The following is a 23,490-nucleotide window of genomic DNA, read 5'->3' on the forward strand; positions in this document are numbered from 1 at the left end:
TTACTGCCACTGTTTCAGGCTTTGATGGCGGCTCAAAGTCCTCACTGACAGAAAAGCCATCTTCATAAAGGTAGATGCTTGAACCTTTGTGTGTCTCATTTGTTGAACCTACTGTCAGGAACTTAATGGTCTTGTTCTCCTTGTGGCCTCTGCAAAGTCACTGAAGAGCTTTGCTTTGTGCCTCATTTCCTTTGCTACTTCTTTTGAGGCGTACCATTGTTCCTTCTCTACATCATAAGTATGAGCATGCTGAGGTTTGTCTGGTGTTGTTTTAAGTAGTTTGATAAAGCTGAGAGGTACGGTTCATCACTTCCTAGTGAGGTGAAGACAAAGCACACAGCATGTTTAGCACTGAGACTTTCTTTGTACATGTCTGTTTGAGATGAGACGATCTTGGTGTTTTCATCATGTTGGTGAAAGTCAGTAAGGTAGATTTCTCTCTCTCTACAGTCCATCCACTCATGCAGGTTTTTGCTGTTGAAAGGAGAAGAATGTCTCTTCTTCAGGATCTCTGCGAGCCCGCCTCCTCTTCTCCTCCTCCTCGGATTGATGGAAGTTTCTTTGCCAAGTTCGTTGGAATTCCAGCTGAACTCCGAGCACATTTCTCTAAATGTTTAATCTTGTTGCCAATCTGTGGGAACTGCTGTGCAGTGGTGGTCCTCAGTGCATCATTGCACCTCATTTCCAGTTCACTGAAGTCCTCCAGGACACTCTGTGACTCTTGAACTAATCTTATACTTATCTGACGGACAAGTTTGGCAGCATTAGAATCTAAACTTGTCAGGGCAACAGCCAGACCTTCATTGGTACGGCGTTTTCTCCGTTGGCTCCCAACAATTTTGGGAGACTTTGGTAGACTTCAACTGCATCCTGAAAGGTTGTAGGAGGTTTCTGAAGGGAGAAGTCTCCAAAGAATCTGCAGGAAATTTGTCAACATGTTCTTTGTCCTTGTCTTCCATTTTCAGCGAACCTTCACCCTCAATCGCAAAGCTGGGAATCTTCTTGATCATCACCTTCAAGTTGCCCTGAATGTCTTGATGATCTTCCTTCTCAGACACCTCCCGGTCAAAGACAAAGAAGGCTTGTGCCCCATAAAGAATAGCTGTGACTACATGTGTTGCTAATCCTTGATCAAAGACATACTGATGCTTCTTCATATTGCCTCTTCCAAGATGATCCATCGACAGTTCCTTGACCTTTGTGGTAGCTTTGTATTTCAGAGTTACTCTGGCCTGATTTTTGGAAGTCTTACTGTCATTCAGGTACTTGGCCGATCCTCCAACTTCTACCAGTCCACCTAAAAAACTGGCCTTCAGCGATGCTTCAACATTTAGTGCTGAAGATTTATCTGCAATGATTCAGATGCAACTATCTCAAAATCGTTGTAGTTTTGTGGTCTTTCTCCAATATGACTCATCAGGTCACCGCGGTCCCACAGTGTCATTCCTGCAAAAAACAAAAAAATGAAGTTAAGCTTTCAGAACCGGCCAGACAGAAGAACGGGTTGTTACATCCTAAAAGACAGAATGATCTGCTAAAATGATCAAAAGATCTGAGATGAAAACGTTGCTAAATATGCCTTTAAATACTTAAAGCTTTGGTAGACGTTTTATTTTTGGCATTTTTGAGCAAAGATTTGACCATCATTTCTCATTTGTAATTCAAGTTGTCTGAGAGAAAACTAGACTTTCAGCACCTCCTCTTGGCTCTGTTTTTAGCCTTTACAAAATCTAGTGGGAGACTTTGACCAATCACAGGTCATTTCAGAAAGAAAGAGCGTTGATATTGGCTGTTCTGCTCATGCACTGCCTGTGTGACAGAGAGGGAAGAATGAGAGCTGCACAACTACTTCAAGTTCTGGTGTTTTGTTGTGTTTAATGTGTGGTTGTGATGTTTTGCATTAAGTATTCTCACCGGGGACGAGTGAGTCTTCGCGGCAGTCGTACAACATCCCGAGACCAAACGGCCGACCGAGTGCCGCCACCTCCATCGTCTTGTTGGCTTTAGAGTCCATCGCTCAGTTTGAACTGGACAGAATGGACAACAGCTTGTTGATTCACTTCTCTTATAATATCCAACCACCTTAAATATTCACAGCAAACAGATAAAAAACCTGCTGCCAATTCAAAAAAAAGGTCCAGTTTAAATGTACTGTACAGGTACAATGTCAGTAAATAGACTTCTATACATCAAGAAATAAAAAAGGGAAAACGCTAAATGAATGCACACCCCCCGTCTTTAATTCTCCATTGTGCCACATGTTCAACAAAGAAACTTTACGTATTTTCTTTTTATAACTTGAACTGTTAAGGTACTCATGTTAGTATCATTGACCCTTGCATAGATTCCCCTTTTCATTCACAGTTTTCAGTGTCGAGTGTCACACAAATGCACGGTCGTAAGGCCTGGCATACGCCAGTAAACCCGCAGATGCGAGGGCCTTTCCAAGCTTGCAGCTTTATTTATTATTACTGTTAACCCTATCTGATCAGTAACTAGCAGCAACAAGTGTTTTGTAATTAATCCTGTTAATGAAGTTATTGCTGTTTAATCCCGAAAGCTCACCTGTTTAAATGTTTGGTTTTAGAACATTTTGTGCAGGAAGAAGTTGTTTCTGTAGTTGAAGAGGAAGGTCACAACAATGGACCCTCAGATCCACTTTATCCGTTGAGTTAAACCAGCAGCAGGAAAGGGATCCTACTGAGACAAAGGCTGTTAGTTTCAGTATTAACCGATGTGTTTGGCACATAACGTAATTGTGGCTGAGGGTACTGCTAACGTTAGCCTAAACTCTAACAGCATCCAGTACTAAGGTAGAACGCTAGTAGTTCTTACTACAGCACCACAGAAGGACATGGAGCAGGTGTAGGGGTGACATGGACCCCCCCGGTGCTCCCCTTACCATAGTCCCCTACCAACAAGACCCAATACAACTAAAAATAAATTTAAATAAATATTTATTCATTTCATTGATGCAATCATTGATTTCATGAATAAACAGTAATTGTGCATGGTTTTTTTGCTGAGAACCTGGACTTTAACTTTTGAGTTGTAAAATCTTTCCCAATTAAAAAGTTTCCAAACGTGCCCCTGGTTTGGGAAGTGTGGTAACCACAGCCTGTATAAGGTTGGGACTTGTTACAGTTGCCGAGCTATGATTGGATAATAATGTTTGTGGGAGGGGCTTAGTGAACATCAAGTGTGGCGTGAAGCAGAGACATTCAGTTGTAATAATTAAGGAGAAGGTTGTGTATTAAAGTCAGCATACTGTATATCAAATGATTATTACAAATTATTCAAAACACCAGCCCACTTTATTTACTTTATATAACCATTCGCTAAACCCCTCCCACAAACATTATTATCCAATCATAGCTCGGCAACTGTAACAAGGCCCAACCTTATACGGTCTGTGGTCACAACACTGACAGCTGCAGGTTTATAATATACTCCAATGGGGAACATTTGGGACTAAAACCAAAAAATTGCCAAGTAAACAACTTTAAATATTCTAAAACTAAATAATATTAATGATAAATATCTGCTATTATAACTCCAAATATCCTCCAGCCATGGAACAATTATGAGACAAGGCCTGGATGAACTTGTAAAACGTCTCCTACTCCTTCCATTATGTGTCTTTGTGGTCATTTTTCTTTTATTTTCAGCATTGTGGTGCTTCAGAGGGCCAGAACCGACTGTATAGCTACGGCCATCTAGTGTATGAAGAGGGTAACTGATCATATGCAGTAGCTGCATTATCAGAATCATTGGGCGATTTATCTCTCATCTCCAGCCTTGGAACAAGGTGTGGAGCTGCATGTCTTCTTCCATCTTCATGTGCTCTTAGGTCCTTCAGGGTAATAACCTTTAATAAGTAACTAGATAAGGAATACTGTCTGCAGGAACAGAGATAAGAGGGTTATGGGGTTATAATCTGAGACAGGCACCGACTCTTTCTGGCCCGTTGGTCACATGATTAGAAAATTTCAAGCAGATTATAGAGATATAATTACTTCTTGTATTCTTGAACCTTCTTGTCATCGTACTGGTTCCAAGTTGGGTTTCTTAAAATGCTGTCATGATATTAAAAGGGTAACTACCGTTTTAGTCCAACCTGGTCCAACCTTTCAGTGTCTACATGACTTATGGGAACAACGATCTTTGACATTGGTCCAATTTTAAGCGAGATCACTGCAGTCGGCATTGGCGATACAAGCTCTAGTGGAAGTTATTGGGCAATCGTCAGCATGTATTTACCTTCACAAAAGTTGTCGTTTTCTGGCTGACAGGCTCAGATTATCACTCAAGTCAAGTGTCTGACACCGTTATTGAAAGGATCCCTAGAGAGATAGACCTGTAAAACCTCATTCAGACCTTTCTGTTTAACCAGAAACGGCTCTGAAGTCGCTATCTCTAACCCACCAGACTCCATTTATGTTACATTACTTTTATTATGGATAGAGCCAACATATTTTCACATGTAAATCTCTAAACTACGTGCATATTTCAACCAAACTAAAGTTGTGATGGTTGGAGGAGTGAAGAGACGACCCAAAACGGTGTTTCATAGTTTAACCCTCATGTTGAAAAAAGGGCCATTACAACATTAAAAATATCTAAAAACTCACCCACTGAGAAAGTGACAAATCTGGGAGAAAGCGATACTGTTGAAAAAACATTTTTTTAATGGTTGACAGGAAGACAACACAAGGGTTAAGTTAAGTTTTCTTTCAACTTTGAATGAAGTGTATTTTACGATGCTAACATTACTTTTACATTTATTTACATGGAGTCTGGTGGGTTTCACGGCTGTTTTAATGTATTTAAAAAGTATTTAACTAGTTAGCAGAAAGGTCGACCTCCTTATAAAACCTTTCCGTAATGTTATCAGACACTCGAGCACGTTAGTGAAGGTAAATACAAACTGGACAACTGTCCTATTAACCCTTGTGTTGTCTTCCCGTCAACCGTGAAAAGACGTTTTGGTCACATTTTTCAACATATCGCTTTTTCAATGTTGTGGGTGGTTTTCCCCAAAGTTTTTTGAAGTTTGAGTTTTTTTTGTTCCAAAGCTTATTTCGACGGCCCATTTTGTTTTTTGTTTTTTTATACTAAAATGGGTCAAATTTCACCCAAGGACAACATGAGTTTACTCACGTTGCAGCTTGTTTCTCCGCTGTTGACTGCAGCGATCTCGCTCAGTACCGGACCAACGTCAGAGATCGTTGTTCCCGTCAGTCCCAGGGGTCAACAGCGATTGGCTATTCCTACGATTGTGAGCTGAGCTTAAAAGTGAACGTTTAGTACCCCCCCCCCCCCCCCCCCCCCCCCCGCTCCACTCTGCTAACCCTGGACATCCCAGCAACACCACATAATAAAACCCAATAAAGAAGAGGCGCTTAATGTGAATACGCCTACATGGAAACATGAAACACACACATCTAAATGAGTGCTGATCATGGTTTTCCCTCCACTTATTTTTCCTTTACTTGAAAAAATAAGAGCACACTGTGATTCAATAATTCAACAAAAAGAAACAAATTCTAACTGTGTTCAAAGAACTTAAGATGGATGACATTACCAAGTAATTTAAAGAATTAGTCAACCTGCAGCCTCCTTATGTTGAATAAGCATGAGGGTACTTACATGAGAAGGTGTGTGCTCCTCTGAGGCTGGTCTGGGGTTTCGGTCTTTATCTTTGTCTCTGAGGGACAAACTCCACCTGATATTTAATCATTGCGAGACGGAGGTGTAAGAAAGCCGCTGATTTCTCAGAAACATGTTTCTGAGACGTTTTGGAGCTAATTGCTAGCCTCACCATGCTAACTTGCTCACAATGACAATGCTAATATTTTAGCGTGTTAACTAAAATTAAAACTATTATCAGGAAACAAAATACAGGGTTACTGATGGGAATGTCAATAGTTCTGCAGGTGTTTCATTCAACTGTTATGTAATGTAATGTAACAGTAGTCACCCTTTAATATCATCGCAGCATTTTAAGGAACCCAACTTAGAACCAGTACAGATGAAAGAAGGTTCAAGGATACAACATATTATATATGTATAATGTGCATGTAATGTTTTCTTTGTCACGTGAAATTTAAAATGAAGATTCAGTGAAATGTAATCTGTCAGTTCCTCCAATGTATACATTAATAATAATAATATAATAATAATAATATAATAATGGAAGGTGACGGACACTTTCTAAACATTTACCTTCTGCTTAATTTTTAATTATGACCCAAAGTCTTAGCTCCTCATATGGGACTCAAGCTCTATATAGAAGAAGAAAATAAAACGGGATGGATGACTTCTTTAAAAATACATTTACCTGGTAACCCTTTACTGGCAGATTGGGACACTTCAAGTGTTCTTCATGTTTTGGGTTTTGCGGATGTTTTAATGTTTAAAAAAAGTATTTAACTCTAACAGAAAAGTCGACCTCGTTAGAAACCCTTTCCATCATGTTGTCAGACACGTAGAATATTAATCTGAGTCTATCAGCGGCAAAACGAGCTCTTTAGTGAAGGTAAATACAAACTGGACAGTTGTTCTAAGGGTTATTACCCTGAAGGACCTAAGAGCACATGAAGATGGAAGAAGACACGCAGCTCCACACCTTGTTGGAAGGTTGTAAATATGAGACAAATCGCCCAAATGATTCTGATAATGCAGCTACTGCATATGAACAGTTACCCTCTTCATACACTAGATGGCACACAATGACCACAAACACAACATTTAAGCTTTCCATGGATGGAGGATATTAGGAGTTATAATAGCAAATATTTAGTAAAATTATTTAGTTTTAGAATATATAACCCTTGTGTGATATTCAGGTCAAATTGACCCATTTCAAATTTTTACAAGAAGAAAAATGGTCCAAGTTCCATGTTTTCTACCTGAAATCAGCGTCCTTTCCTTATTTCCTGTGATAAACATGTATTCCTGACTCAGAACATTATTCTGGATATGACACTTATGTTGTTTCCATAGTGGATTTTTAACATGAATTATAACTTATGATAAAACCCCACTTCCATGTTTAATAGTGTGCTAGTAGAGACTGATGCATTCCCTGAACATAGATGTTATCTCAGCTGTTGGAAATGGAGATAAAGACGATATTTGTTAATAGATTATGAAGGAAAATTGCATCTCAAAATTGTTTTTAAAACCCCAAATAAACCACGAGTGGGTCCCGAAGGTGAAGACAACACCAGGGTTAAGGTGCAGCCCTTTCCTCACCTGTCCACAATATTTTGTATTGGGTTTAATTTACTTCATATACATTATTTAAAAAGAGAGAGAAACCTAATGAACATCTTAAAGAGTTATTCATTTCCCAGTAGCTTCATTTCCTCTGTGCTTTGTGTGCGCTAGGCTGTCTTCATCTAACCCTTGTATTGTCTTCCCGTCAAATGAAAATCATCACTTTTGTTGACGCTTTTAATCAATGTTTTTAACTTTTTAGATGTTTTTGTCTCTCTTTGAAGCTTTTTTTCAGTGTTTGACGTTTTCATCACTACGTAACACTAACTTATTTACTTTAGTTTTACAATTATTTTTGGAATTTATGGTCAATAAACCTAATTTATAGGAAATTATACCTAATGTTTGAATCACGCGTCCAAGCACATTCTCCCCTGATCCCACCGCATTGGCCTAATCTAGGAGTCAATAAAAGACTACAATGTCTATTAATAAAACAGATTGTTTGCTCCCTGATGGGGAAATTAAAACTGAGAAGAAGAAGTTTTACTTAGTGAAACTTTAACTTATAGGAAACTTATACCTGAGCTGGAAATACCAAATTACCTGCAATAAAACAGCGTGAGCCGATTAAAAATGGATGAGATGAGAAGATTAGGGTAGAGGGGAGCTAAAAAGAGACAAATATAGTTTATGAAATAGAAAGAGAAGGAAGACATGAGGACAACGTGAGGACAACATGAGCCCATTCTAGACCTGCTCTTCATGGAAAGACCATAAATAGACAAATTTAGTTGATGAAATAGAAAGAGAACGAAACATTTCAACAACATCAATTTATTTTCACATCTCAATCACATAACTTCAATGATTTTTTAATGTTTTTTCTAGTATTTAAGGTACAACTGGGCCAGAAATAACTATTAAAGAAACCTACACCAGATGCATAATGGCTTAAAATAAAGCACAAATGTTAAAAGATGAAATATGTAAATCAATGTTTATTTAGAACAAGATGAACGTCACAAACAGCAGCTTTAACCTACTAAAAGATACAAAGCTTCAATTTGATTGTGTAAAAATAAACATCAATTGCATTATCGTCTTTGTTATGAACCTCTTATAAAGAAAGAAAAAATTACAGTGACCGCAAAACCCCCAAAACCATGTATTTAATCATACTTCCTTATATATAATCAGAGTATATTCAATGTACTTAATAGTTTATGAAAAATTGGCAACAATTAATCACATCAATGCTCTAGCATCTAGGTTATTAAATGGTGTGTCAGAAAAGAAGCATCATTTTCACATTTTCAACATTTAGGTTATGTAGACATGACTTATAACAGGCCTATTAAATTCTTAGCCATCAAAAACAAAATTTTGTCACGAAATTTTGAGAATTCAATGAATTCATTCTTTACAACCGAACAAAAAATGTATTTAATCTAGTGCCACCATCTGGCAAAAAGTAAAACAAAAAAGCTTTTTAATAACAAAAAGTTAGCGAGAATTCAAATCAGTTCGCTTAACTAAAGAGAAAAGGGTCGGCGGCGTTGCACGAGTAACGTACACGGAGCGGACGGTCTAAAACTACGCTTCCACTATAATCATAAATCATATAATCAATGAATCTGTCGACACCGTACAGAGAGCAGGGAGCATGTTTTTCAATAATATCCAAAGAAATTTGCAGCTCTCTTGAACCAACCTTTCTTTTCTTTTCTCTCCTGTTTTTCTTCAGACAATTCTTCTTCTGTTTTTGTGAGTTTGTCTCGTTTAGCTACTCTGGAGATGATTTTTGCCTTTTCCTTCATTGCCTCCAAAGACTGAATTCGCGCCGTGTAACCTTCTTTCGCCTCCGACTTTTCTCCCTCAATCAGCATGTCGATGTACTCTGGAGTGGTCAGAGGGTTAGGCCTCAGGGCGATCTCTTGCAGACGAGTTATCGACTGAGCCGACTGATCCATGAGGGACACGATCATGTCTTGAAGGTGAACAATCTCCTCCTCTTGCCTCTCAATCAAGTCCTGAACACTCATCTTTTCTTGTGTAGCTTTTTTGTACTTGTCTTTTAGCTCCAGCAGTGTCTGCTTCTCTTTTACTTTAACATACTCCCAGCTGTATGTTTGGTTGAAATGCACATTCCAGATGCATTTTCCAGGGCAGACAGTGCACATCCCTGTCCTATCCATTGATGCACAGCCATGTTTTTGGTCGTCGTCTGCTATCGCACACGGATAGTGGCATGTTATTGAACATTTCTGGCAGTTGGTAATGTACTCTCCTTTCTTTGTGAGCTGTTTTTTGACCGGCTTAATCACGTCCACCTCAATCTCAAAGTTTTCATTTGAAATCATGGCTGTTTCATGCTCTTTAATCTTTTCTTTGGTTGTCCTTATTTCTTCAAGTTTTGCTAATCCAGCTTTAACTTGCGGCTGCAAACCTTCAACTGCTGTTTCAAGATGCTTTCGCTCTTTTAAAACCTCTTGGGTCATGAGCAAGCTTTTGGTTGTTATTTTTTTCAAAGCAGTGAAGAACCTCTCCATACTTTTGGCACCCATGTTCCAAAACATTTCGTCAAAGTTGGCATCATCCTCATCAGATTCCCCATCACAGGCCCTGTCACTGCTGCTTCTGTTATCTGCAAACACTGCAGAGTTGTTGAACTTGAAGTGAACTGGAAGCCCTATATCATTTTTTGGACATGGAACCCCAGAGGCGCTTATAGCCTCCAGAACCGGCGGCTGCTTGCCATCTGCAAACGTCACCAGCATCTGAATGTTCTCTGCCACATCTTTGCCAAAAATGGAGAGCACCGAGTCAAACACATATCGTTGCGTTGCTGTGAGCCGTGCAAGAGAGGCCTGGGTAACAAAACACACAGCGTCAATCTCACTTACCCCATTAGCAGAGGTAAAAAGCCTCCTGATTTGCTCTGTGATCTCCCTGTCTCTGCCTATTCCTCTTGTGTCCCCAAACCCTGGTGTGTCCACAATGGTCAGAGAGAAGGGGACTTTAAACCCCTCTTGGTAGTTGATTTTGTACACTGTGGCTTCAGATGTCTGACTTTCAGATTGGGATCTCGTCTGATCCTCCTTGATTAATTGAAATCTGAAATCGTCCTTCCACTCTATACCAACGATGTAGTTGATCATTCCATTGATAAGAGTGGACTTTCCTGACCCAGTTGCTCCGAGAAGCATTATTGTGCGATTTTGTCTCATGCTTTCTTTGCCCAGGTTATACCTCCGGCATCCATCGACATCCATATCTTCTTCTTCCAAAGGCAGTTTGTAAACTGATGGAGATTCAGAATTTATTTTCTTGCTAATATGTTTGAGAAAATCGGCAAGACGTGCAAATTCACGTTTTGTTGTGCGGACATTAACAGAGATGCTTTCTTTGCTTCTGCCTGCTACACCACAATCACATCTGACCCTGACAACATATTCTGTCCCTGACTGAAGCCCTGATATGATCGCCTTTTCAGCTCCTGCCATCATGTCGTTCCATTGGAGATCTTCCTCTTTCATCCCATTGCTTGTTTTGGCAAACTCCACAATGTAGCTCAAAATGTGGACATCTTGTCCAAGCTCATTAGGTTTCTCCCAGCTAACTGATATCTCACTTGAATTTGGTTCAACTTCAGGTTTTCCAGGAGGGCTGCAAGGTAAAGTTTTAGTGGAACCAGGGACCTCATTGGCTGGCCCAACACCTGCTGAGGTCACTGCTCTACATCTGAACATATACTCTGTGTTAGGACTCAGATCATTCACTGTGACTTCTTCAGCTTTTGATGCTGTCTTCTGTTTCCATCCATCCTCTCCACTCACACAGTACTCCACAGAGTAGGAGGTGATGTCCTCTGCTCCATATCTGGGTGGAGAGATCTTCAGCGTCACACTGTTGTGGTTTATAGCACTTACTGCCACTGTTTCAGGCTTTGATGGCGGCTCAAAGTTCTCACTGACAGAAAAGCCATCTTCATAAAGGTAGATGCTTGAACCTTTGTGTGAGTCATTTGTTGAACCTACTGTCAGGAACTTAATGGTCTTGTCCTCCTTGTTGGCCTCTGCAAAGTCACTGAAGAGCTTTGCTTTCTTCCGCAATGAGTCAGCTACATTTTTTAAAAGGTACCATTGTTCCTTCTCTACATCTTGGGTATGTGCACCTTGAGAGTCTTCTGGTGTTTGCCTTAAGTAGTTTGATAAAGCTGAGAGGTACGGTTCATCACTTCCTAGTGAGGTGAAAACAAAACACACAGCATGTTTAGCACTAAGAATTTCCTCATGAAGACCATTTGGAGAAGGGACAATCTTGGTGTTGGTCATCATGTTGGTGAAAGACTTTAACATGGAGATTTCTCTCTCTCTACAGTCCATCCACTCGTGCAGGTTTTTGCTGTTGAAAGGAGAAGAATGTCTCTTCTTCAGGATCTCTGCGAGCCCAGCCTCCTCTTCTCCTCCTCCTCGGATTGACGGTAGTTTTTTTGCCAAGGTTCGTTGGAATTCTAGCTTGAACTCACAGGACATTTCTTTAAAACTTTTAATCTTTTTGCCAATCTGTGGGAACTGCTGTGCAGTGGTGGTCCTCAGTGCATCATTGCACCTCATTTCCACCTCACCGACATCCTCCAGGACATTCTGTGACTCTTGAACTAATCTTATACTTATCTGACGGACAAGTTTGGCAGCATTAGAATCTAAACTTGTCAGGGGCAACAGCCAGACCTTCATTGGTACGGCGTTTTCTCCGTTGGCTCCCAACAATTTTGGGAGGCTTTGGTAGACTTCTACTGCATCCTGAAAGGTTGTAGGAGGTTTCTGAAGGGAGAAGTCTCCAAAGAATCTGCAGGAGAATTTGTCAACATGTTCTTTGTCCTTGTCTTCCATTTTCAGCGAACCTTCACCCTCAATCGCAAAGCAGGGAATCTTCTTTATAATCACCTTCAAGTTGCCCTGAATGTCTTGATGATCTTCCTTCTCAGACACCTCCCGGTCAAAGACAAAGAAGGCTTGGGCCCCATAAAGGACACCTGTGACCACATGTGTTGCTAATCCTTTGTCAAAGACATACGGATGCTTCACTTTGTCTCTTCCAAGATGATTCATCGACAGTTCCTGGAACTTTGTGGTAGCTTTGTACTTCAGAGTTACTCTGGCCTGATTTTTGGATGTCTTATGATCATTCAGGTATTTGGCCGATCCTTCAACCTCTACCAGTCCCCCTAAAAAACTTGCTTTTAGAGAGGCTTCAACTGTTAGCGCTGAGGATTTATCCTCAATTGATTCAGAAGCAACTATCTCAAATTCACTGTTGTGTTGTGGTCTTTCTCCTGTATTTTTTTCCAAGTCATCACAGTCCCACAGTGTCATGCCTGCCAGAAAAGAATTAAAAGGAAGTTATACTGTCTTTTAGTGCATGATATAAGCTTGGTTTAGAGTTTTGTCATTCATTTCCATTTACTGTCTGTACATGTGGATCCTTACCAGGGACGAGTGAATCTTGGCGGCAGTCGTACAGCATCCCGAGGCTGAATGGCCGGCCGAGCGCGGCCACCTCTATCGTTCTGCTGGTTTCAGCCATCAATTAGTCTAGACTAGAAAAAAAAGAAAGTATGTTAGATTACGGCTCATCAGCTTTTCTCACATCTTGCATAATTTCTTTAACAAAGACAAGTTATTCTGAAGTCAAGAGTAAATCGAACATGTTGCTTTTTGGTGAACACTTTAGGATGCCAATTTAAGGGATAGTTTGGATCTTTTGAAATGTAATTGCGGTAGTTCTCCACAGTCAGTGTAGCTAAAGTAGTTTGGACCCAATATGGAGAAGCAGCAATGCACTGCTGTAGATGGAGGCATCTACTAAACATATTTTAAAACCCTTTTGTTTGGCACTACTTTTTGTAATCTGTAGAACTTCATTCATAGCATAATAGAGCCCGACCGATATATCAGCAGGCGAATATTAATCTTTTTCCAATCTATCAATATAGGCATTTATAATGGCCGATTAAAAAAATAATAATAATAAATAAAGCTGCAAGCAGAGATGAACTGGGGTACTAGCAGAGGCCAATCTTTGCGGTAGTGCATTTGCGCGGCAGTCAGACACGGCAAAGCCAAAGATTTATTTTGCTGCAGTTCCTTGAGTACTATCTGTGTGTGTGCGTCTGTCTGTGTGACCCAACCGGCTCCCCTTCCTTAAAAAACTTCCATATTGATGTATTTTAAAATTTCTGCGCTTTTCTGAAAAAAAGGAGAACCTCATGCTATTCCTAGATAAGTTTACTAGTATTTACCTGAGCTAACAACATGAATATTGGCTGTGTCTCAAATCGCGCACTTCTGTACTAAATACTAACTATTTTAGTACACAGTGCGTTCACATTGTCGAATTGCGGTCAAATTAAGTGCACTTAAGTACCCGGATGGTGTACTCAAAACGGCCAGAAAGTTGAGTGTAGATCGATGGACACTTTCCACACATTTATAAAATAAAATAATATTAAAAGTATTTAACTTTGTTATCTTTTGCATTACACGTTGCATGACTGTAGCAAGCATATAATGAATATAAAGGAATGGAATCTATTTAAATATCAGGTCTTTGCTTTCACTGTTGTATTGTCACTGTATGAAGACCATTTAGAACAAAAATACAACTTTATATAAAAATAGTAATGATGTTTTGTCTATTAGGTAAGTTGTAAGGTTAATGCTTCACTATAACAGTCTTATCTCTGGGCTACAAAGATTTTCTCATGAAACAGTTGAGCATTAAAATGAACAGTAACGTTATGAATGAATGAATATTAATGTTACTTATTTTTAGAGCAGAAACAAGTATATATATATATATATATATATATATATATGAGAGGACTGCAAAGTATAGGTATAATTAATAAATTTAAAAGACTGCACTAACAAGAACGAATATTATACAATACAGTTATGTGTACTGTTTTCAGCTAGTGGGGGGGGGGGGGGGTGACTTGACGGCGGTGTCGCAGTCGTCATCCTGGCGTGACACGGAGCAAATAAAAACACATTCATTTTTTTTAAATATCAAAAACAAAGCAAGGATTATTTTTTGCAAAACACAATAGCACACTGGAATGCTCTCCCCTTGGTGAAATTCACAATTTTACAGAAGAAGAAGAAGAAGAAGAAGGGATGAAACGTGATCGTCATTTCCGGTAAGTGCACATGGAAGTGCGCGATTTGAGACAAGACTCTTCTGTCAAAATTTACGCACTATGTAAGACAGTACGTAGTGCGCGAAGTGTACTGTCTGTAAGTGCACTAAGGGAAGTTTTTTTGAATTCAGGGCACACCTTAAGGGGCACTATGAAGCCCTCTGGCAACGCTAGAGACCAATCACTACAGAACCTTTTTCATAGGGCTGACATGTATGCAAGGTTTTGTGAGTTTTCCCGTATGCTGAGACCCTAAAAAATGAGAGAGAATGTAATCCTTACAAAAACAATAGGTTTCTTGCAATTCAGTGCTTAGGTCCAAATAAAATAATTTTTAAATATTCATTCACCAGAATCCTTTATGACAAAAATAATTCCGATAAATGAATATTTAAAAAATAAACACGAACTGTTAACCATGTTATGAGCATTGGTGTTGCATAGTCTGTCCACCAGAGGACGCTCTACAACGTCCCTGTTAGTGATGGCGTTGCATAGTCTGTCCACCAGAGGACGCTCTACAACGTCCCTGTTAGTGATGGCGTTGCATAGTCTGTCCACCAGAGGACGCTCTACAACGTCCCTGTTAGTGATGGCGTTGCATAGTCTGTCCACCAGAGGACGCTCTACAACGTCCCTGTTAGTGATGGCGTTGCATAGTCTGTCCACCAGAGGACGCTCTACAACGTCCCTGTTAGTGGTGGTGTTGCATAGTCTGTCCACCAGAGGACGCTCTACAACGTCCCTGTTAGTGATGGCGTTGCATAGTCTGTCCACCAGAGGACGCTCTACAACGTCCCAGTTAGGGATGGCGTTGCGTTGTCTGTCCACCAGTGTTAGTGTTTTTGTTTATATCTTAGGTTTGTATTATTATACTTTTTTTTAATCAGAACTTTAACATGTTTTGATGATCCTGCTGTGCTGTGACAAGAAAACATTATCATATTATTTTAGTGAGAACTCATAAATAACTCCAAATCTGTTTTGTTACGCATCTAATGCATAAGTGTGACTGTATTACAACGCAGAACAGCTGTTTGGGTCAGGCTGTTTATGGCCTAAACACCTACAAGAAAATCAAAATTGAGTGATTGTGACATCAATGACAACATGCTGTTCTCAGTGGAGAGAAGAGGAAATCTTTATGAGCCAGAGTATGAAGAACCTTTGCATAGGGAGACAGAGTGGGCATAACAACACTGATATCTACAAAATAAAGCGGTACATCAACTGATAGATGTTTTTAGGGGTCTAAAATGTGTTTCACTGCTTCCCCAGTGCACAGCAGTACATGCCTAAGCTTCTATGTGAGGACTCCTCACATCTACATCTACTGAAGCTAATACACTGACTATGGAGAAGTAGCTCAAACATCCACTTAAAAAAAATCTGCATTATTCCTTCAGGAGTTTGTATGATATCAAGTTTAAAAACAATGATTGTCTGAAGGTTAATAAACATCTAACCTTCGTAGCTCATAAAAATCTTGCAAAATCAATGACTAACTAAACATGTAATTTCTTTAGTATTTGGTATCTATTTTAGAATTTTTTCATTATAAAAAGTGACATTTAACAACCATGTGTTTCTTTTGTGTTGATTATTAGTAATTATTTTACTAATCAACAATATTAACATACTTACACATAATACACTCTGCAAACCTTTATCAATCAATAGTCAAATGCTTTATTAAAAAAAGCAAAAGGTGGATTTCTAAACTTGTAAATCTGTTACAATCCATTCTATAAAAACTGAACAAAGCCCCTCTCATCGGTTTTAATACGCGTCATAAACCTTTTCACCATATAAAATCATATCCACGGGCACAGGTTAAGCAATGAGAGACTGCAGGACTCGTCCTCCCCAGCAGAACTGGGGCACGCAACAGCACAATAACAAAAGAGAAGGGATGTACTTACAGTGAAGGTGTGTGAGATCATCTGAGGCACGGCTCTAGTTCCAGACGTTATATAGTCTGAGAGAAACTCCCCTGGATCTTTATTCAGTAACAGGGGGCGGCACAGAGGAGAATCAGGCTGATTTCCCAGAAATGGCGTGGCCTGCCAGGGGGCATAAAGCTGTGCTCTGATAATCAACTTGTTAATGATTAAACAATCACTGCAGTGATTTTCTTTCACTTTCAGGTTTAGGTAGTGGGTTTCTGGGAAATGGCCTGACTTGTTGTGAATTTGGTTTATGTCCCTGTTTATCCCAGACCTCTGGTGATAGGATTAACTGATTTAATTATATATTCACAGATAGCTTTAGACATCTCAAATGCGTGCTTATGTGTTATGCCTAAAGTGGATTATTTAATGATTAACTTAATGAAGCCATGTCAAAAGATGCATTCACTATGAACTTTGTTTCCAACTCAACTTTGCTAAATAAAAAACTACTTTAAAGTTAAACTTGGCAATGCTAAATCAAAGGATTGCATTAACTTTAACTAGGACTTTGTGCTAATTCGCTACATATTTTTAAGTTTTGAGTATTTTTACATTTTGATTTTTAGTATTAGGTTTTGAAATGAATTATAAGCATGTGTCTAATATCATTGAGTGAAAAGATGCAGAAGATACTTTTGCTTTCAGTATTATGGAGGTGTTTCTGGGAAATGGTCTCATTTTCTGTAAGTGTGGGGGGGGTTGATAGTGGGCCTGACTTTTGGCTGAATATAAAAAGTGAGCAGAAGAGTGAACAAAGTCAGAACTCCTGCTCTCTTCCTGAGATAAACTGAGCGCCGTCTTGCTGAACCCACTGAGTTGTAAGTCCACACTTTTTATCTGTTATTGTTGTGATAGTGTATTAGTTGTACTACAATAATTGTATGAATTTATTTCATTATTAGAATGATTTGTTTATATAAGTCGATCTTGAACAAGTATATAACAAATGCACTGATTGAGTTTTGCAGAAATTGTTTTTTGCATGCTGTAAAAAAATTTTTAAAAAAAGGTTTTGGCCCATGATGACTGGATAAAAGCATGGTAACCATCATACTGATGAAATATAGATAATCGTAATTGAAGGAGGGCAAACATGATTTTCAACATGTTTGGGTAGCAGTCACTGATGCCAGATGTTATTCAGTATTCAAATAGAGTTGTTCAAATTTTGGTATTGGTTCCCCCAATAGGGGGGACACTCCGAAGGAGATAGCAGGACCCAGCTGTGGTGAAAAGTTGAGACCAACTCAACTTTTAGGGAAACACAACCCCACGTCACGCTGTGGTGGCCCATCATGTAACTGACTTTAAGACCTTTTTAAGACCTTAATGAATAAAATAAATCCAAGACTTCTACCTGACAAAAGTATATTATGTAAAATATATTGTGTATATGCATAAGTGTGTATGTGTGTATTATAAATACAGACATAACAGTTACTGCAAAGTTAATAAAACGTTTTAAAATTAGACTGAAGTGATGAGCAAAAGAAAGAACTACAGAATAAAAAGAACTACAGAACGAAAAAAACTTTCAATGAGCATTAACAGGATGAGGAGGTAGTGTTACGTAGATGTAGGGAAATTAAGACCCTTTTAAAATAACTTAGTAATTTTAAACATTTAAGACCTTAAGACTTTTTAAGCCTAAAATTTTGATTTTGAACTTTTAGACTTTTTATGAGCCCATGGAAACCCTGGCTATGGTGTGAGAGTCCCGTACAGGAAACAGGAAACATCTCTGCTTTCATCGCTGCCACAGGTGAGTTTCATATCACACGGGTAAAATAAAAATAAAATCACTGCAGCAAATCGGAGTCGCTCTTTTGATCCAATTGCCCCGTAACAAGTGAGCAACAGAGTGATTGTTAATGTTAGTTTTAACACCTGTGCATGCTTTAAGTCAACATTTCTGCTAGGAAAAAGGTCTGAGTTGATCATTTTCTTATATTAAAATGACATTGCCTTCCATATATTCTGCACAACTCACAAAAGAAAAACAAAACAGATCCAAGCAGCAGGCTTAAAGAAACAAAAAAATAATGGTATCAACATACATGCAGAAATATTGTCTTAAAACCTAAAAAAAAAAAAAAATACCTTCTGCAACTTTTATCTTTCTAGGTGATACTGTGCGCCCCATTTCACAAAGCAGGTTTAGTGAAAACTCAGTGCTGGGTGATTTTGGGGTTTGGCTGAACTGTCTTTGTGAAACCCAAAACTCAGAGTCAGTTCCTATGGCAACAAGCTCAACGGTCTAACCTGCCCTCTAGCAGATTCTCTTTACCTGAGTTTATTTCCCCTTAAAACCGTATATGTTAAAATTCTTTACCTCCCATGTGTTAAAAGACAATTACTTTTTTATGAAGAGATATCCTACAAGTACAAATGCAGTCCAGTACTAAATATTTGGGTTAAGCAAGTGTTAAGCTGTTACTAACTGCTGACTTGAATTTGTCAATTCACCTTACAGATAGTCCCATAACGTGCTATAATGGAAAATATTCCACAACATAATTTTAACAATTTCCATTAATATTGCTTCTTGACATTAGCAGAGGAGAGCAGGGACGATTGAAACGCGGGGCAGATGAAACCTTCCAGTTTTCTCCGAGTGCGATTATGGTAGACTTCCTCAGGTGAAAACATAGAGCATGTTAACCTCCTCCTATCAGACCATAGAGCATGTTAACCTCCTCCTATCAGACCACAGAGCATGTTACCCTCCTCCTATCAGACCATAGAGCATGTTACCCTCCTCCTATCAGACCATAGAGCATGTTAACCTCCTCCTATCAGACCATAGAGCATGTTACCCTCCTCCTATCAGACAACAGAGCATGTTAACCTCCTCCTATCAGACCACAGAGCATGTTAACCTCCTCCTATCAGACCATAGAGCATGTTAACCTCCTCCTATCAGACCACAGAGCATGTTACCCTCCTCCTATCAGACAACAGAGCATGTTAACCTCCTCCTATCAGACCATAGAGCATGTTAACCTCCTCCTATCAGACCACAGAGCATGTTAACCTCCTCCTATCAGACCATAGAGCATGTTACCCTCCTCCTATCAGACCACAGAGCATGTTAACCTCCTCCTATCAGCCAAATTTCTTCCTGTTATTTCGAATCATTGCAGAGTTACAGATTTGGATGTCCGGTGGTCTAACCCACGTGACATCTTAGTGAAATGACATTTTCCACTACTACTAGCTAATGTTCTAGCTATAAAAATGGCCGAATCATCCATAGTGCATGATATTCCAATAACCGCTTCATACTTGCTCCTAAAGTTGGGGGAAGTTTATTAGGCTTAAACTATATGTTTCATTCGCATGCAACGTTGCTCTCGGAGCAATAGGCAAAACAAAACAAAAACATTTCTCAACATTGATCTACATTCACATCCAGGTTCTGATCAGTAGAACCCCCCATGTCATCTGTGTGTCCAGTTGTATTCTGTGCTTTTATTTTTCATCTTTTGCAGATTTGGACCTGAGTAAACTTCCAGATCAGAAGACACAGACCTACCCCCTTACTGCACTGACTTGGAGCCTTAAAGATTTTCTGATTATTAGAACTAGTTACTTCCTCCTCAGAGGGTTGGTCTTGGTCATCCTGAGTGTAAATTTAGCACCTTAAAATGTTGACACTTTTTTCAAAAAGCCCCAAACGGCTTGCTGATGCTTGTAAAGAAAAAAGCACATTGCTAAAACCCAAGACAGGGCCCCTCCCTGTTTATGTAGTTCCCCTGAAAAAAGAAGAAATCAATGTCAATGGGTGCAAGCGATTCAGTTTTGGTAAAGAGTCAAAACTTAACCCTAAAACTAATCGCACCATAATGGTTCTCGGAGCAACTGGGGCCGGGAAGTCAACTCTCATCAACGGGATCATCAATTACATTCTGGGAGTCAAATGGGAGGATTCCTATCGGTTTAAACTCGTTGATGAGGGTCAGTTGAAATCCCAATCTGAAAGCCAGACTTCTGAAGTCACTGTGTACAAACTCAACTATCAGGAAGGCTTTGAAATAGATTGCTCACTGACCATCGTTGACACTCCAGGCTTTGGAGATACAAGAGGCATACAAAGAGACCAGATGATCACAGAACAGCTACGTAATCTCTTCTCTGCCGATTGTGGTGTCAGTGAAATTGACGCTGTGTGTTTCGTAGCTCAGGCTGCTTTAGCACGACTCACACCATCACAGAAATACGTGTTTGATTCTGTGCTCTCGATCTTTGGCAAAGATGTGGCAGAAAACATCCGGGTTCTGGTGACATTTGCAGACGGCCAGCAACCACCAGTTCTAGAGGCCATTAATGCTTCAGGTGTCCCATGTCCCAAAACAAAAAACGGACTGCCGGTTCACTTCAAATTCAATAACTCAGCGTTGTTTGCAGACAACAAATCATCTGCAGCAGGGAGTATGAGTGAGGATGAAGAAGAGGAAGGAGGCTTTGATCAGATGTTTTGGAACATGGGAACAAAAAGCATGAAGAGGTTCTTTGTTGCTTTAAATATCATAGAAACCAAAAGCTTAAAAATGACAAAAGACGTCCTCAGAGAAAGAAAGCAGCTTGAGAATTCAGTTGAGAATGTGCAGAAGCAGGTTAAGGTTGGGTTAGCCAAGCTTGAGGAGATAAAAGAGACAACTGAACAACTAAAAGAGCACGAGGGAGAGATCAGCAGAAATGAGAACTTTGAGTTTTATGTCAACATCAAAAAGCCGGTTCAAATAGATATTTCCGGATCTGGAAATTACATCACCAACTGTCAGCAGTGCCAATTCACCTGTCACAGAAAATGTGTAATACCAAATGATGCAGATAAAGCAAATTGTGGTGCAATGGGACCAAATGGATACTGTACTCAGTGTCCAAATAAATGTTATTGGAATGTCCATTACAATCAGAAGTACAGATGGGACTATCAGGATGTTCAGGAAAAACGAACAGTGCAGGAGCTGAAAGAAAAGTACCAAAATGCCACAAAGGCTAAAATGACTGTTGAGGAATTGGTTGATAAGCTGAAGGAGGACTATGATCAGGTGCAGGCTACAGTGGTGGCACTGATGAAGAAGTCTTCTCAGTGCTTAAACAGACTTAAAGAGATAGCACTGAAGCCAGATCCTCTCTCCACCACAGACTACATTGACATGCTTATTGAGGGAGAGAAAGCTGAGGCCAAGCCAGGCTGGAAGCAACGTGTTGAGTCCTTGATAGAAATGAGAGATAAAGCAGAGTTATTGGCTAAAGCAGCCAGAGGAGAGACACCCCTCCGTCGTCAGGAATCTTTAACCTAGGGAGAAATCAGGCAATGTGCCGACCGAGACCTAAACCAAGACCTGAACACATCCCATCAAAACAAAGACCAGACCCATTCTGACGTGTATATAAAAACAGACAAGGCAGGATAGTGAGTGATGCTGATCAAAAGCCCAGGCGGGACCAACACTTTTTCTAACGCCTATTTCCAAGAAAATACCATGATACGACAATATAATTTAAAAGAGATTACCCTGGCTCGTGGGACCTTGAGTTTTATTGTGCTCACAAACTAATGGTTTAACTTTCTTTAACTCACAAAAAGGTTTAATTTCTACTGTGTTTAAAATTGCAGTCCTAGTGAAGCAGCATAGTTTGAAGGCTAAAAGTGACAAGAGTTCCTGAAAATGTCAATACTGTATATGACGAGTTTGCAATGACAAAGTGGGGTTAAATAACGTAAAAAAGCTTATACTGTGACAGGACACTCCAAACTGTGCGCTGTGCTATCTGTATACTTTCCATTTGGGATCATGTTACCTGAGCTCTAATCAGACAGCTACTGAAGGACATGCATGGGTTATTTTAATGTTTAACATTTTTTGTGTGTTGTAAAATGTGATCTTGTTCAGCCAGACATTAAGCCAAATACTCTTCCAAAGTACACTGACATACTTATTGAATGAGTGAAATCTGAGTTTAGTCACAAGACCAGAAGCAGAACATGTGTCTTGTTACTAAGCCTGAGATTAAAAGTAATTTGACTAAGGAAATCTAAAGTATGAATTTGTCTAAGATAAAATCTGGTGTTTTTGTAAAAACGTATTCCTGCAAATGTATTCATGCCATATCTGCATGTGCTGTTTCCCAAAAACAACCACATAGATGAATGTGTGCCAATACATCTTTTAGTGTGACCACAACCTGAACACTGAAAATGTGATGTTCATTTTTTATATTTTATTATCATTTATATAATTTCTTAAATGTTTACATATGTCTCCACTGCAATTAGTTTACAGTATCCAACACTGTTTTAAAAAAGGATATTAACTTCTTCTAAAGTTACAAAGATTTGTTGTCTGCTCTTCAGTTTCTTTGAAATTTGAAAAATAGCTCTTTTTTTTTTACAAACGTGTATTGAATTGCACATCATTGTCCTGTAGTAATAAACTGGCTCCTACTGAATAATGGAGACAATGTTAAATGACAAACAAATAAAATGTGTGTTGTATAAATGGGGCTTTAAGTGTTTCAGCTGCCTCCTGATGTGTCAACTCTTCTAGGACCGACCAAATCAACCTTTCCTCAGTTTTGGGAACAACTTCAAATCATTGATCTTCATTTCCTCAAATATTCTAAAATCTTTAGAGCTAGACTGCTAGTCAGAGCCGGAAGTTACAACAACTCCATAAAATGGAGTATCACAAATTGAAAAATTCTGATGTTTACAGTTAAATCAACATGAGTGTGCTTTACACCCAGTGTGTTGTTTGTAACTATCCATGAATGTTATTACATTTTTGTTTCTGAATATTAAATAAAGCAAATCTTCACACTCCCCAAGACGTACTAAATACTGTACCAACCCAAACACTCACCCTTGACTCATAACAATGAAAAAGACATCCTCTGGTAGCAGGGCTGTAGTCAAGACCACCTTAGTGGAGTCCAAGTCAAGACAGAGTCCAAAGAGGTTCGAGTTCAAGACAAGACCGAGTCCAGGACAGAATAAAGGTCTCATGCATGACAGTCTCAAGACAATCATTGTGGGTTTCACTTTCCCTCCAATATTATTATCAACATCATAAAGACACCTGGACTCGGTCCAGACCAAAA

General features: G+C 39.3%; 2 protein-coding genes and 1 pseudogene across 3 annotated transcripts; 1 reads left to right on the top strand and 2 right to left on the bottom strand.

Annotated features, from left to right (window-relative positions):
- Positions 1-434: 434 nt before the first annotated feature.
- On the bottom strand, positions 435-2,671 carry LOC116684681 (neoverrucotoxin subunit alpha-like; annotated as a pseudogene).
- A 6,164-nt stretch (positions 2,672-8,835) lies between these two features.
- LOC116684679 (uncharacterized) lies at positions 8,836-16,489 on the bottom strand. Its single transcript, XM_032510156.1, has 3 exons — positions 16,351-16,489; positions 12,717-12,826; positions 8,836-12,604 (listed from the first exon to the last, which is right to left on the bottom strand). The coding sequence occupies exons 2-3, from the start codon at positions 12,811-12,813 to the stop codon at positions 8,895-8,897; spliced, it is 3,807 nt and encodes a 1,268-aa protein (XP_032366047.1). The 5' UTR covers positions 12,814-12,826; positions 16,351-16,489; the 3' UTR covers positions 8,836-8,894.
- A 632-nt stretch (positions 16,490-17,121) lies between these two features.
- LOC116684680 (uncharacterized) lies at positions 17,122-22,891 on the top strand. Of its 2 annotated transcripts, XM_032510159.1 has the most exons (4): positions 17,122-17,198; positions 18,054-18,142; positions 19,872-21,691; positions 22,113-22,891. In XM_032510159.1, the coding sequence occupies exon 3, from the start codon at positions 20,028-20,030 to the stop codon at positions 21,687-21,689; it is 1,662 nt and encodes a 553-aa protein (XP_032366050.1). In that variant the 5' UTR covers positions 17,122-17,198; positions 18,054-18,142; positions 19,872-20,027; the 3' UTR covers positions 21,690-21,691; positions 22,113-22,891. The 2 variants fall into 2 exon arrangements, with proteins under 2 accessions (XP_032366050.1, XP_032366049.1); XM_032510158.1 differs by having other exon boundaries at positions 19,872-22,891.
- The last annotated feature ends 599 nt before the right edge of the window (positions 22,892-23,490 follow it).

This window comes from Etheostoma spectabile, unplaced genomic scaffold, assembly GCF_008692095.1.
Source record: "Etheostoma spectabile isolate EspeVRDwgs_2016 unplaced genomic scaffold, UIUC_Espe_1.0 scaffold00019447, whole genome shotgun sequence".
NCBI lineage: Eukaryota > Metazoa > Chordata > Actinopteri > Perciformes > Percidae > Etheostoma > Etheostoma spectabile.